Source organism: Poecile atricapillus, chromosome 4 (assembly GCF_030490865.1).
Source record: "Poecile atricapillus isolate bPoeAtr1 chromosome 4, bPoeAtr1.hap1, whole genome shotgun sequence".
Classification (NCBI taxonomy): domain Eukaryota; kingdom Metazoa; phylum Chordata; class Aves; order Passeriformes; family Paridae; genus Poecile; species Poecile atricapillus.
In genome coordinates, this window is record NC_081252.1 from 24,041,515 (window position 1) to 24,056,767 (window position 15,253).

At 38.0% G+C, this 15,253-nt stretch overlaps 1 protein-coding gene across 1 annotated transcript in view; it reads left to right on the forward strand.

The window, feature by feature from the left end:
• Window positions 1–13,675, forward strand: part of CCSER1 (coiled-coil serine rich protein 1) — a 610,518-nt gene extending 596,843 nt beyond the window's left edge. Inside the window, exon 10 of the mRNA XM_058839027.1 lies at window positions 12,296–13,675. Within this exon, the coding sequence (XP_058695010.1) occupies window positions 12,296–12,772 (477 nt within the window). The 3' untranslated portion in view covers window positions 12,773–13,675. The remainder of the gene's footprint in view (window positions 1–12,295) is intronic.
• Window positions 13,676–15,253: the final 1,578 nt, after the last annotated feature.

Consider the following 15,253-nt stretch of genomic DNA (forward strand, 5'->3'; position numbering starts at 1 on the left):
CTGGGAGTTGTTTGTGCATGTTTTATAGGCTTTTAGGAGTTGGTGGATGTCAGTCAAATGTGAGACTATCTTTTATCAGTCCTCAGGGTGTGTGTGAGTGTGTGCACTCACATTGTTCTCCTCCATGAATTCCAAACATGGCTCATCTTTTATGTCTCACTGTACAGTTAATTGGAGTGTCTGGGTTATCGCCTTAGACAGCTTTGCTGTCTGTGTACAAAGTTTTCTTTTCCAGCTTGTAGCTTTCCTGAGTTGAAGCAGTTTTGGCTGTATTGGCTGAATTTTTAGCCAGTTTAAGTGTTGTTGGTACCTCAGCCAGAAGGCAGGTTCATTGCCTGTGGCTTATGTTAAATGGATCTGTTGTAGGTAAGCAGCCATTTAACAATGTTCAGTTTTGGCTGGCGAGGGAAAACACTGAGAAGATCTGCAACAGTAATAACACTGCGAAATTGAGGAATTCAGATTCAAAGGGATTTCAGTTTGCAGCAGAAAATCGGATGATCAGGTCACAGATCTCTCCTCTGGAGACTGCTTTGAGAGATATTTGTTGCTCGAGTGGCTTGACTGCAAACCATGCAGGTCGTGCCACTTAAGCTGGTGAAAGGACTCACCCCTTGGAAAAGTTTGTATTCCTTACCAGATTTAGCTATAAATTCTTCTGGTCTTATTTAGGACCAAGCACCAGCTCAGAGCTTTAGTCCTAGTGACAGTGGTGAGCAAATAATCTATGTTGTTTTTTTTCAAGAGAGAAACTCACATTATGGCCTGTAAAGAAAAGAAAGAGTAAACTTTTTACAGAGAAAGGTTTTGCTGTAACAGGCAGTAGGTAAGTGCTTTCCTATGTGCTTTTTTACAGAAAATTGGAGGTATAATACGAAATACAATCTTGCTAACTTTCCCTGAGCTAGGCATAGGAATAGGAAAGCAGAAACCAACAGAAGTAGTCCAGGATTTTTGCCATATTTTTTATGTCAGTTCTCGTAGAAGGAAAGGCAAAAAATAAAATGTCAGTGGATGTTTGGTTTTGTTTTCTTTTGTTCATTTTCCCTTGCTAAGTTTGTGTAATATAGTTTTGCTGAAGGAAATAAGGAGCTTTTATGCTGAATATTGTTAAATAACTGCCTTTTTTTTAAACACACACACACACCCTTCCCCAATATTTCCAGGAAAATAAGATAGAAAGGAAGGTTACTTTTCTATGTAACATGATCTTGGTACTGTAGGCTTGGGGTTTTTTGAAGTTTTGGGTTCTTTCTCATTTGAAGGCTGTACTGGCTTCCTCATGGTCATTCATCCTGTATAATCATTTATGTAAGACAATAGGGCCTTCAAATCATACATCAGACTATTAAATGACCAAAACTTTCTCCAGACTGGTTTGGTTCCAAATCTAACCAGCACTTTCTACAAAAATTCCATATTCCTAAACGTCTTGGGCACTAGTCTCCTCTGCTCTGTAGGGACACTGTCTCCTAGCAGCGGTTTTGTCAGCAGTAATATTCCTACTTTTTCTTGTTCAAATACTAATGTAGGATTTGTCACCAGAATACAGCAACATTTCCACTAAGGACCTGGATAGCATTGTTCTAAAAATATTTTAGTGGATTAAGAAGAAATAAAATACATTTTCCATAACTTCTAGACTTCTAAATCGTGCTGTAATTCCACTCCCTCTTCTGGATTACCTGATTCACCAAGAGAAATCTATGGCTTCCAGTGCAGAGAAGGGCAAACAAGATGATTATAACGACATTTTCTAGCCTTAAAATGCATGAAATACATGAAATAGTTTTACCTTGTTAGAGTTCATTTTCCTGGACACTGAGTAGTGTGTCTCATAATGAACACTGTCCTGCCCTAGCTGGGTTAAAGAGAGCTGGACTGAATGGATCCTTAGAGAGGTACAGTAAAAATGCTATGAAATATTTTTCTTCTTTTGTGTAAGCTGCTAGAGTAGGCAGAAAGAGGTTATTTCATGTACTTATCTGATGGGTTTTTTTACCTATGTGAAACTTGGTTTGTCTGAAATTACACAGTAAGGAAAATTTTCTATCACCACCAACTACTGAAAATTTAGAAATTTTAAGGAAATAAGATTTTGGATATTTTTAAAACATAATGGATTAATGACAGCCAGCATGGCACTGCTAAGGGCCTGACAAATCTGGTGGTCTTCTGTGGCAGAGTTGCAGGTGGTTTAGGGAAGAGCAAGTGACATAATCTACCTGGGCTTGTGCAAAGCATCTCACACTGTCCCACATGACATCCTTGTCTCTGAACTGGAGTCACATGGATGTGATGGGTGGACCTGTCTGGATAAGGAGCTGGCTGGGTGGTCACACTCAAAGCGTTGTGGTCAATGGCTGAGTGTCCAGGTGGAACTCAGTGACCAGTGGTGACCTCAGGGGTCAGTGTTGGGACCAGCCCTGTTTAACATCGCTGTCCCACATGGACAGTGGGACTGGGAGCACCCTCAGCAAGTTTGGTGATGACACCAAGCTGTGTGGTGTGGCTGCCACGCTGGAGGGGAGGGAGGGCATCCAGAGGGACCTGGACAGGCTGGAGAGGGGAGCCCATGGGAACCTCAGGAAGTTCAGTGAGGCCTAGTGCAAAGTTCAGCCTGTGGGTCAGGACAATCCCAAACAAACACAGGCTGGGCAGAGATGGATTGAGAGCAGCCCTGCCCAGAAGGACTCGGGGTGCTGGTGGATGAGAGGCTGGACATGACCCAGCAATGGTCACTCACAGCCCCGAAAGCCAAACATGTCCTGGATCATGTCCTGCATCCAGAGCAGCATGGGAAGCAGGGGAGGGAGGGGATTCTGCCCCTCTGCTCTGCTCTGCTCTGCTCAGACCCCACCTGCAGGGCTGCATCAGCTCTGGGCTCCTCAGCTTGGGAAGGATATGGACCTGTGGCAGCAAGTCCAGAGGAGGGCCACAAAGATGAACAGAGGGCTGGAGCACCTCTCCCATGAAGACAGGCTGAGAGAGCTGTGACTGTTCATCCTGGAAATGGGAACACTCTGGGGACACCTTACAGCTCATTCCAGTACTTAAAGGGGGCTTAGAAAAAAGAGGAAGCATGACTTTTTACACAGAGAGAGATAGTGACAGGGCAAGGGTAAATGGTTTTAAACTAAAAGACGAGAGATTTAGACTAGATATTGTGAAGAAATTCTTTACTCAGAGGGTAGTGAGGCACTGGAACAGATGGCCCAGAGATATGGATGTCCCATCCCTGGAAGTGTTGAGAACCAACAGTTGGATAGGGCTTGGAGCAACCTGGTCTAGAGGAAGATGTCTCTGGCTGTGGCAGGGAGTTGGAACAATGATGAATCATTGCTCAATGAATTGATGTTTAAGGTCCCTTCCAATCCAAATCATTCTGTGGTTCTGTGACTACTGCAAACACTGTTTTGTTAAAGCAAGTTTTCTTTCACATAAATCAGTTGTGTGGAATCCTTATGGAGGTCACATTTCCTTTACAATTACTTATACCTCTTGTCTGGGAATCCCTTTCCTCTCTCTGACGAGATTTTCTTGCTGTAAATATATTTGATACTAACAGATGGAGATTAGAGAACAGAATTTATATGAAGCAATTCCATACCAACAAGGCCAAAACATTCTTGGGTCATAACAGAAAAAGAAAAAAGAAAAAAAAAGAAAAAAGTTACAGATATTCCATATTCCAAGAGAATCCTATTTGTTCTTTTTCTATTTCTTAGATTGCCAATACCTTAAAAAAAAATTAGGCATGGAATGATTCACTCAGCATAAATTTATAACCATCATAGTAAGATCTTTGGAGAAAATATTTTAAGGTAATTTTTTCTGTTATGAATGGAGTCTGATTCACTCAGTATTGTCCTGTGGTGCAAAGTTCATATAGTTTTTTTTTTTCCCTGACTCAGTCCTACACAGAGATTCAGTATCTTTCTGGCACAGTAATGCTTCATCCTGTCATAGGAGTCTATTTCTTCATCTTGTTCAACACACTAAACCAAACAAGGCTAGAGATTGATTATAGTTATGTTATAATTTTTTGGTCCAGCCACAAGGCAAGGCTTAATTACAAAAATTTAGTTTTGGGATAAAAAAAAAAATTACTACTCTGTAATATTTCATTCCGAAAACAGGTGCCCTCATATATAAATATTAAAATAAAATTAATATTTTCCCTTTCCCTTCTAGACTATCTTGGTCTCATTAATCTCATCATAAAAATAAGAAGTCCAGTCAGTTTAAGGGCAGATAGGATTTCTTTCCTTGTCATCAGGATAAAATTTGCCCTTTGTATTGGTCTACTGATTTCTCCTTTGCAGACTGTATATTGACCTAAGGGGACAGTGTCATTGATTAGTATGACATTAGCTGATCATCCTTTGCCAGTGTAAGCAATTTTCCCCACTGTAGTTATAAGTTCAGCCCTTATGGCTTTCAACAGTAAGGATGCTAATTTACGGAACTCATTTATGAAAATTGAATAGAAGTATTTTTTATTGTTGTTAAATAGTGTAATGAAAAAAGATAAGTGTTGGCTAGGTACAATCCATCTGGGGTTTTGTGTGTTTTTTTTATGAAAAAGCAAGCAGTGCTTATTTCAGAAGGCACACATTCATTAGAAATCTGGTTTGTGGCATTCACTGATTGAAAGCTAGATGAGAAAGTGTTGAACTCAAAGATAGACATATATGATTATTTTCTTCATAGAAGGTAAGATACAAAAAATACACAGAGACACAATTTGAGACCCTATAATATGCCCAGCTATTAAAGCAAAAGCCTCACATGCCAAACTATTAAGATTCTTATCCTAAACATACCATCTGTAAGCATAATATCTATAGTTTGACTTTCTTTTCCTAGAAGTATTTTTCAGATATAGAGCAATATAGGATAGAAGCAGCTGTACAATGCATTTTAAAAGCTTCCTGAGACTACCACTTCTAAGGCTGCTGTCTGCTGGTATATTATCTAAGGGAATACATTTATATATGAAATTTCTAATACTCTGGGAAATCATGCTAGATGGTATTAGATTAAGAAAACACGTAAGTGTATAATTGGAAATTTAGTAAAGACTAAGTGTGTGTGTATTAGTAGTTGTTAAAGGTACTTGCCACCTACAAGTCAGTTTTCATTCAGATGATCTACAGGCACAATAATCAGGTTTTGGTGACCACATGTCAGTCCTGAGGCTAGAAATGGACTTCCCAGCTTTCAGTCAGCTGTTCATCAATAAAATAGGTAAGGCACAAGGCAGAGATCCTTGAACAACATATTATGTCTACATGGCACATCAAATGCTGTACAGAAACACTGGCTTAGCTTGCAAAGCCAGGGCTCCCTGTCAGCATAGCAGTAAATGTCAGCTGAGTAGCACACACTTTCAGAAGAGCTAATTAGCACTTGTGCAGTTTTCCTGCTTGTAAGTCCAGAGCAAAATCCCTTAGTGTTTCCTTAAGACCGCTGTGTCTTACTTCACTGCCCACACTGCACAAACTGTGGTCTTTTGAAGTGACCCTCATGTTCCCATGGGTCCACTTCTCCTTTCCTATCAGTTCATTTTGCATCAGTTGTGCCAAAGAGGACCTTGACTGTACACACCTATGGCTTTCCATATGGCTGTAGCTAAAAGGATGGCATAAGTGGCCCTAATTTCTCTTGGGTTGCACAGAGATAGTGAGACCCAAAGTGCTGGGTGATCATGGGGCCTATCCAGTCTCCTGGAATGCAGCCTGGGAGGCCCAAGGGCAAGTTTGACTTGGCATCTTATTCTAGACTCTGCTCCCTGTAACCAAAGATGGAGCCTGTGTATAAAAAGAGCTTAATGAAGAGATTTTCCTCATTGTTGGCTGCAATAGTCTGCCCAAAGAACCTGAGGGGGTACAAGATCAGTAGAAAGATGCTGAAGGCTTCTGTAGAAGCAGAGGTGTTGTGAGAATTGCTGGAGATTGGGGACCTAGTATTTGCTAAAGACATGATGTTTCTGAGATTAGGGATTTAGCAGATCTTTTAAATGTGTGTAAAAGTCCATTGCATCTTTTTTACCATTTTTTTCTCCAACTGCAGTAAAAGAAAGGTTCATTACCTTTTCTGTTTTGACCTTCTGATCTTAAGGAAGACTTAGACTTCCCTAGATTTGCAGACTGAGAAACATAAGATTTATTATTTCACATAGTATGTCCTGCTGTTTGGTAGTGCTGTCATTGAAGGATCCACACAACTTAGTGGCTTTCATTTTCCTAAGTATTTTTGGAGTTTTTTAAAATTTTAAAACATAAGGTATTACAAGGTGTTAGTATAATCTAAATAAATTTTATAGTATTTTTGAGGAATGCAATCAACAGCTCCAAAGTTACAATTGTTTAATCTGGGAGGTGTGGCAAACAGCTGTAAAATGCAGAATCTTCTCATCTTTACTAATGAGCAAAATCCTCCACTTAACCCTTGAAATGCAATATTGAGAATACAGAGCAGTGATTTACTGTTACTAGAAATTAATGGGAAGTTATTTGTTTTCTTCCTGCTTTATAAAACAGCACTACATCTTTTACATCTTGTTGTCTTAACTGTGCATTATTGCTCAGATAAATTGTCAAGAGTAATTCCATGTTGCGAGAAGATGAAGATCCTTTTTAAGCACTCAGTCTGTTACTTACCACATTGTATCATCACTACTATAAAATTCTTTTAGGACATTAACTCACCACTATAGTTAACTTTTATTCAGTTTGCCTGTTTGTTTAAATGGCCTTATGGCAAAGAGACAGCATTTTAGCATCTCATAATTTTTGCTTTCAGTAAGAAAATGAATCGTTTGAAAGGCATAAAGAAAAATGTTTGTGACTTAGGTTGACTGCATTTGTCTTGTAAAGGACGACAGCAGAGCTTACAAATTGATCAGCAGCTGGTTCTTACCCATAACCTGTTGATGCAAGTCCATGCCTTATTTTGCCATGCTGGACTTTATTTCCTTCATTTGTCCCCTGTTGCCAGAGGGCAGCATCAGATGTTCAATAGATGCAGGTCTGGATTGTAAAAGCTACTCTCTCAGTCCAGGTGCTACTGAAATCAATAAGAGTGAGTGATTTTTAAGAGACTTGAATGAAGAACAATTACCTGCTACAGCTAAATTACATTTTGTGTTGGATCATCTCTAGCCTGGAAGCTGGTAAGCACAAAAGTGAGGAGGTGTAGAAATTAAGAGGCTGACATAGTGACAGATGTGGCATATCAAAGCACTGAGTTAACCTGTGTTTTGGTAAATTAGATCTGCACTTATATAAACTGTCAGAACTGCAAAAGGCATCTGAAGGTGTATAAATTCAAAAGCATCATGAAGGGCTTCATCCTTCCCATCCTTAAAAGAAATACAGAGCTATAGAACCTTGTTTTGTGTCTGGACTCCTTTATGTTGCTCTATATTTTCTGGTTTCTGGGCTAGCCTGCAAATGGAGACAGTTCTGCAGAAGGTGCTGCAATCCAGCTGAGACCTGACAGGGCCCAAGGGAACCATGCTGTGCCATGCAGTAAATATTACATTGGAGAACACATTTTACATTCCTTGTATATCAGCAAACACAAAATAATTAAGCAGTAGAAAACATGATGGAATCCAGAAAGTCTTCAGGTTCCTGTCAGAATAATTGCTATCTACAGAGTGCTTCCATTAACACCTCTAAAAGTGTAAAATCCTTTGGGGTGGTAAAACCATGTTCTTGAACTACACCATTGTTTGGTTGTCAGGGTGCAGCAGGTACACTGATGAGAGCGTGTTTTGTTTGGTTTTATTCTCTATGCCTCATGTCAGAATGATGGATTTAAGAAAGTTGCTATACTTCAAATAATTACATTATAGGCTTCTAAGACTCCCAAATGCCTCTGGGCACAGACATCTTAAAAATCTGCACACTTTTTGGGGTGTTTTTGTAATTCATGTCTTTTCCCATCATTTTTTATTAGTACTTTATCACCAGACAGTGAGAAACAATATTCATTTTCAAATGTCCTGCAGCAGTGTTGTCTTGTTGTTAACTCTTGTCATATTTCACTCATTGGCTTTGAAAATGGAAAGTGATGAATGGCTACAGTGTTTTGTTTATAACTTCTCATTCTGGAGCTTTCTATAAAAGTAGTACATTTTCATTATTTAACACTGAGTCGTTGAAGGGACTTGGGTTTTTCTTCTTATTATAAGAAAAAGTTATTAGACTTACAATCACAAAAATGAACCCTCAAAAAAAATTATGGAAAGAATATTTTAAGAATATTAAGTTCCCATTTTGATTCAAGCCTAATTTATTTAGCACTAGTGTGGAATAATGAAATCTAAAGTACTTTGACCTTTCTCACTCTTATGTACCTTAAAACAGAAGTGATCACCATACAAACTGACTAAAATTTTACAGCCAATCAGATTTTAATAATTTTTTTCTTTTTTCCTTTTTGAGAAATAGACTCAAGCATGAAGGCCTGCACTTCTTGTGAGTGTGTTTAATATGATCAGGAAATTCAAATCCAGATGTTTGCTTAAAGGTTAAGACATATTTGAAACAACAAAGGAGGTCTTTTCTTTCTGCTGCATATATTTAAAATGGGCTACTTTTGAAAGAAATTTCAGAACCCCATTTGCATCCTAATTGCAACCCATTTCCTGAGTCCACAGTTAGGCAGACTATAGCGTGGCATTGGGGATTTCTGGGGCAGAGAAATTGTTGGTTCTAGCTGAGCTGCTGAAAAATAAAAGGGAAAAAGATGAATGGATTTTTTGGTTCAGCAGTCACCAGCTGGCAGATCGGCTCCTTGGAGCTCCGCCAAGCAGCAGTTTACAGCAGCCCTGCAGCTGCTCTAGGCTGGGCTGGAGCACGACTGGCACAAAGCCACCTTCAGCTTTGGACAAGGACTCAGCCTTCGAATTGGCCAACAGATGCGCTGGGACTGTGGCTTTGCTCGCTCGTGGCTAATGCTCAGAGAATGCAGTTGGTACCTGAAAGCTCAGCGCTGGAAAATTTGTGTTAATCACTTACAGGAAGATAAGGAGAAATAAGTTAAAAATAAATGTTTAAGTTTGTCCAAAGTCGGTTTGGTTTGGGAGTTTTTTGGTATGGCATGTGTGGCTTTTACTTTTGTGCATCTCATTCTGGGACATTTTTCTTATTTTGACCAATTCAGGAGGATTCTAAATAAAAAGGACCAGCAAGAAAATTTGGTTGCACTGCATTCTTTCAAACTAAATTATCTGAATTCATCAAAAGAAAAATTAATTAATTTCAATTATTGTGTGTTGCCATTTTTATAAAAATGTTAGAATCATACCAAAAAATAACTTGCATGGAAATCAAAGCAGCACTGGATTTATTGACAATATTTTGGAGGGAGAATAGTGTTATTGGGATGAGCAGAGGAGAGAGAATTTCTTGTTGATTTTGACTCCCATCTGACACCTGTTCTCTCTTTTCCTGATTAAAAGCTATTCTTCAGTAATTTATCATAGATAACAACAATAGTATTGGGTTTTGGCAATGTTTCATAAAACTCTCTGTTCATTTGATGTGTAACTATGCATCTGATAGAATGAGTCTGTCTTTCCTTTTTAACCATCTTACTATCTTATTGGCAGGGACAGGGCCAAACCAATTCCTTAAAATTGTGATGGCATATTCTGAATTTCTATTGGTGTTTTAATGTAGGTAAATTAGCTCTTAATTTGTCACCACCTGGTATTTGTTTAATTATTCAGTAGGTGGGGAATTTCAGCAAGTTACAGTTTCATGAAACTAAGACCATCACTAACCACATATGTATTATTAAATATTTATTGATACATATACACACAGTCTCCCCCCATCAGAAGCCAATATTTTGTAGACCTAAAGAATTTAGAATTTATTTTATTTTAGAATTTAGAATTTATTTTCTAAATTGAAAATATTTCATGTGAAATATAACCTTGATAAGGAAGAGGAAAGGAACACCCCAGTGCTAGATAGTCATAACAGCATTTCATCAAGTTAAAAAGCAATAGGTGACAATAACCAGCTGATGAACTTAGATATAATTTTGCATTAAAAAATCCTGAAACTGTTGTGGACAGATAGATGAACATGAATGAACAATTTCATGCTGTTGCTAAATAAAATTACTAGCCTCCTACTGGAGTAATTAATAAGAAGCAGATGAAGAAGTCCTTCATAGAATTAATAGTGTTTGTTCTGTTTCATAATGGTGGCAGGTTACCTTGAGTACTGTACTCCTGAGCCTTCTACTTCAAGAAAAAAATAGTGGAATTACTGAAGGGGATGTATATAGAAGACAAGTGTGAATGACTCAGAGTCTAGCAGATGAGTCCTGTGAGAAAAGATCAATGTGGTATTTTTTATTCTAGAGTAGAGAGGATTAAGGGGTTGCTTGACAGCATTCTTTGAAGACATAAATAAGTATTTGAGATTGAACAGTAATTCTTTCTTCATTTTCACAAGAGAGAGAGAAGGAATGGTCTTGAAATTGGAAAGACACTAATGTTTAGACATTAGGAAGACCTTTTCTAAAAGTAATATAGTGAAAAATTCTTGGAGGAGAAGGCTGTACAGGTTACATCAATGAAGGTCCTTAACAGATGGTTAAGGACCATAAATGTCCAGAGGGATAAACTGGAGTTAACCAGAAGTCCCATGGAGGCCCCACCATGAAGTTCCTCTAAGGTTTCATATCAATCTTTAGGTTTTCAAAGATACAGGGTGACATATGGTAACTCCAGAAACATCCCCTTACAATAAATGTTTGGATTTTTGAAAGGGCATTAAATTTGACTCTTGTCCCAGTGGGAAGCTTATATTTACTGGCATGGAAGTAAATAATTAATATATAGATGAAATAAATATAAAGGAAAATGTTTGAACTTACAGACAGGTCCTCCCAAGAATGATACCCTAGGAATTAAATTGAATTTCATTTCAACACCTATGTGCTATAGATGTAGAAACTGAAGTGATGCTTTCCAGAAGTGTTCTACTCCCATTTATAAATCTGCGTGCAATCAGCACTGAATAAAGTGGGGAAAAAATGATATTCCAGTCCTAATTTTTTTTTTTTTTTTTTTTTTTTTTAAATATCATCTCTGATGCCTAAAATGCACTGCAGTCCTTATACTCAAATCTACATATGGCTCTTCATGGAATCATGACCATTAGCCTCCACTAAAAAAAGGATATAAGCTGTGAATACTGACAATATCATTTTTCTGTGCTGTTTAAAATAGAAATGCATGTGAAATGATACAATTCATTCTGAAACAATATATCTGAGTTTCCTGTGGAATCATGGAAATACCCTGAAATATTTTTAGCCAAATATTGTTATAAGGCTTGGTAGTATTTTTTATTCTCTCAGCTTTGTTCTGCAACATCAGAGCCCATATGTCAATGTAAATGTCAAGAAACTGCTCCTGTGTCCTTTCAGAGTTCTGTTGCAGAAAACCTGTAAGGAACCAAACTGGACTTTTGTTTCAAGTTAACCAGTTGCTTTAACCATTCCCTGGGAAAGGGTACCATCATCTCTCCTCCCCAGTCAGGTGTTTTAGGGACAGTACGAAGGTACTGTCACCAGGTACACACTGAAAGTCTGCAGTGATCTGATGTGCCATGCACAGATAAATGACCATCATCTCAACAGAAGCAAATGCATGTATGCTTGCACAGCTTCAGGATTTGGTAACATGCTGGAATCCTTCTTACACTGTATTTTTTCCATGTAGCTGAAATAAAATTTGTGTTCTTCTCTAGCATGTACTTGACTTGTAAATACACAACAAAACACCTGGATTCAAGGGACAGTGAAAATTGAATATGTTCTGAGCTTAACTGAGACATGAAGATATTTACAAAATATGTTAAATTTTGCAAGGATTTGAGAGTATTAAGTGTTGAACTCTATGCAGTCAAAATTCTCTTTGTTTCATTATGTGAAATGCTTTTGAAAATCTGCTTAAAATTCATGGAAACTTTTTATCCATTTATTATGTTCTTTAAAAAAAATCCTCCTTTGATTTAAACTATTTTTTTAAGGAAAGTGCCTAAATCGTTACCTCTAGCAAGCATTTTTCAACCCTAGTGCTATTAAATGTCAATGAAGTTTTGGAAGTTTTACCATCAATCGGAGTTGTCTTTTATTTTAATCTGCCAGACCCATGTGCTGTTCATGTGTAGTGAGGAGTGGTTTATGTACTCCACACCATTTCTCTACTGTGTTCTATTACTAATACTTTTTGGTTTGTCTTGTTGTGTTTCCCCAGACTACATATCCAATCAGAATGGTGAGCCAAAATCTCAGCACAAGGGACAGAAAGTCAGCACATACTCCCACCGAGGACCCTTTTAGACACCCACCAGGCAACCAAGCAGCAGCGTACGAAAGCAAGAGCTGTCAGCTGTCTAATTTGTGTCTGAGCAGCCTCCTGAAGGAGAAGGAAATCGTGGAAGTCATCAAGCACACGCGAGGCACGTACGAAAGCCTGGCTTCAGAGGTGACGCAGAACGGTTTGGCCCCCAGCACAGCAAAGCCGGCACCCGCGGCCGACGGCTTCCCCATGTTCTCAGGAGCTCCGAAGGACCAAAGCGCTGTGCCTCGGCAGCACACCACCTTCACAGGGAGACTGGGACAGCCCCCGAGGGGACCCATCTCTTTACACATGTACAGCAGGAAAAACGTTTTCCTCCACCACAATTTACACACGGCAGAGCTACAGACTTTAGGTCAACAGGATGGCTAACGAGGTGCTTATTTTCTTGCCGTGGAAGGAGAGGTGATTAAAGAGGGATGTAAGCTCACCTAGAGCTCTTCTTCAGTTCTCATCTGCTGCTACTTTCATGTGAAAAAAAAAGAAATTTAGTTTGAACATTGTGTGTAGGTTCCATGTTTTCCCACCTCGGACTGAGGCAAAAGGATGAACGAGATTGTTAAATAACTGGGCTGATTTGTCTTGCAGAAGTCATGGGTTTAATAAGTGGGACCATTGGCTGGCACTGCTAGTCCAATATTGGCTAAATATATTTTTTCCCCTCTATAAATCACTATCATTCCCTGGAGTTCTAGAAGATGATCTTAAATAAAACCTGTATGTTTAATAATATTACCGTTAAAGTAGATGTGAGGAATAAATAGATAAGTAATTAGTAAACCCTCATGAATTTCATAGACATTAGGGAAATTAGGAGTCAGAAATCTTTCAGGACCCTCTTTTTACACTTCTATTTTTTAATACAGTGAAATTTGGTCACTTACAGAGTGTTACCACTTCCTGCTGTATGTGTTCCATGAGTGCCTCATGCCACAAGTGGAGGAAGTGATTGATTTTCCTCTAACAGGTTCATAGAGATTCACCAGGTATTTGAGGCAGTAAATTAGGTCCCAGACTGAGGATGTCAGCTTGTTTCCTCAACCTTCCCTCTTCAACACTTTTATTTAACTACATTTCTTTGAGTGTTTCTGTTCTATAAGGGCATGTCAAATTGTGGTGATCTTTGTGCTTTACAGGCACTGTAGCACTCATGATGCAGTGTGACATTCTGCTGTGTAATTCATCCTATAATTTCATTTCACTTCCCAAACCAAAAAATGTGTGAAAGACTAAAGTAACATAATAATAATAAGATAAAATAATCTTTTTACCCATGCCAACCAACCTGCATCAGTCATAATTTCTGTGGGTTGTGTCATCTGCATTTAAGGACCTGTTGGTTTACACCAGTTCAGTGGGTTTGTTAGTCTTGACGGGTTACAAACAAGTGAGATTAATTTATTACCTGGTCTCACAGGAGTATGAAGTCATCTGACCATGCCACAGAGACCTGTCAGTAGCAAAAGATCTGGTTTTACCCTCTCAGAGGTTTGGAAGCCTCTGAGTCCAGTTACTCCAAGCATGTGCCGTGTGTGAAACATGACACTTCATTTACAACCTCTCTGATGCAGGGTAATCTGTTTGAGTTGTAATGGCACATGCAGTTAGTAGTTTAAAAATAATTTGGCATATTTAAGTACAATTGAGTCAGATCTGAGACAAGTCACCTCTCTCGTTAACTGGTGATTAATAGGGAAAGACAAGGGTGCAGCATGTTCTCACACACAGAAACAAGCCATTGTGACTTAACATATAAAATAAAGCTACTGCAGCCACTAAAAATCTGCAACTTTTAAATGTTAAGTCACATGGAGTATATGAAATGAAGACAAAAATTTACCTAGTGTTAAATGTATCTGCTTCACTGCTTAATATTTGGATTAATACGATGAAATTGCATTAACAAGTCTTGCTTGGACTAAGAAAAAAAATAGACTATGAGCTTGGCAGATATTCTGTAAAGTAATTTCAGCAGCCTGAAATTTCAGGCTTCTGTTTATTGAGGATTTTATTTTGATTAAAGCTGATTTTATTACATTATCTGATGTTGAAGAGAGCAGTTTTTTTCTAAATATTCTGTAGTGATCATTTTTTGGTACAAAGAGATGGATGCATAAGCACCAAGACAAACATTTGCCAAAATTCTTTGTGTTCATGTGTGCATTGCTACTGCCAAAACAGAATGTGCAAAAATTGCAAACACAGCTTTACCGAATTAACTGTGGATATCCAAGACCCCCAGTGCTGCATTGAGACTCATAATTTAAAGTCTATCAAACAAGATAAAAATATTAATAAGATAATTTCACTACTCAAAATCACTTTTTCTTCTCAGCAATATCTTAAAGTCATGGTAGATTGAAAGGACAATTAATTCTTACTAACAATTCTTTTCAGTATTGCTCATCTCAAGAGCTGATGTATGCAATTCAATTTGTGATCTGTAAATAAGTTAAACATACATTGTAATCAAGGAATTTTTTTTTTTTTCCAGGATATAAATGTACTGTACTGTTCCAAAAAAAAAAAACAAAACCCCAAAACTAAACAAACCAATACCCTCTTCAGTTTTAGGTTAGGTACTGTATCTATAGTTGTTTTTTTCCTGGGAAAGTGGACTTTTGGATTACACTTCATTAAAAAAAATCCATCTACAGACTTCAAAAATAGCATTTTAAATGCTACTATTTTCTTGGAGAATCTTTTATAGAGCTGAAACTTAAAAAAAAATTGAAAAAAACAGTTCAATGAAAGTGAGGGTTATTTTTAAAATGTCATCTTGAAGCTGTTTTGTATCAGTATTTTCAGCATTATTTGTAATACTAAGTGTAAATCTCGCCCAGAGAAGGGTAT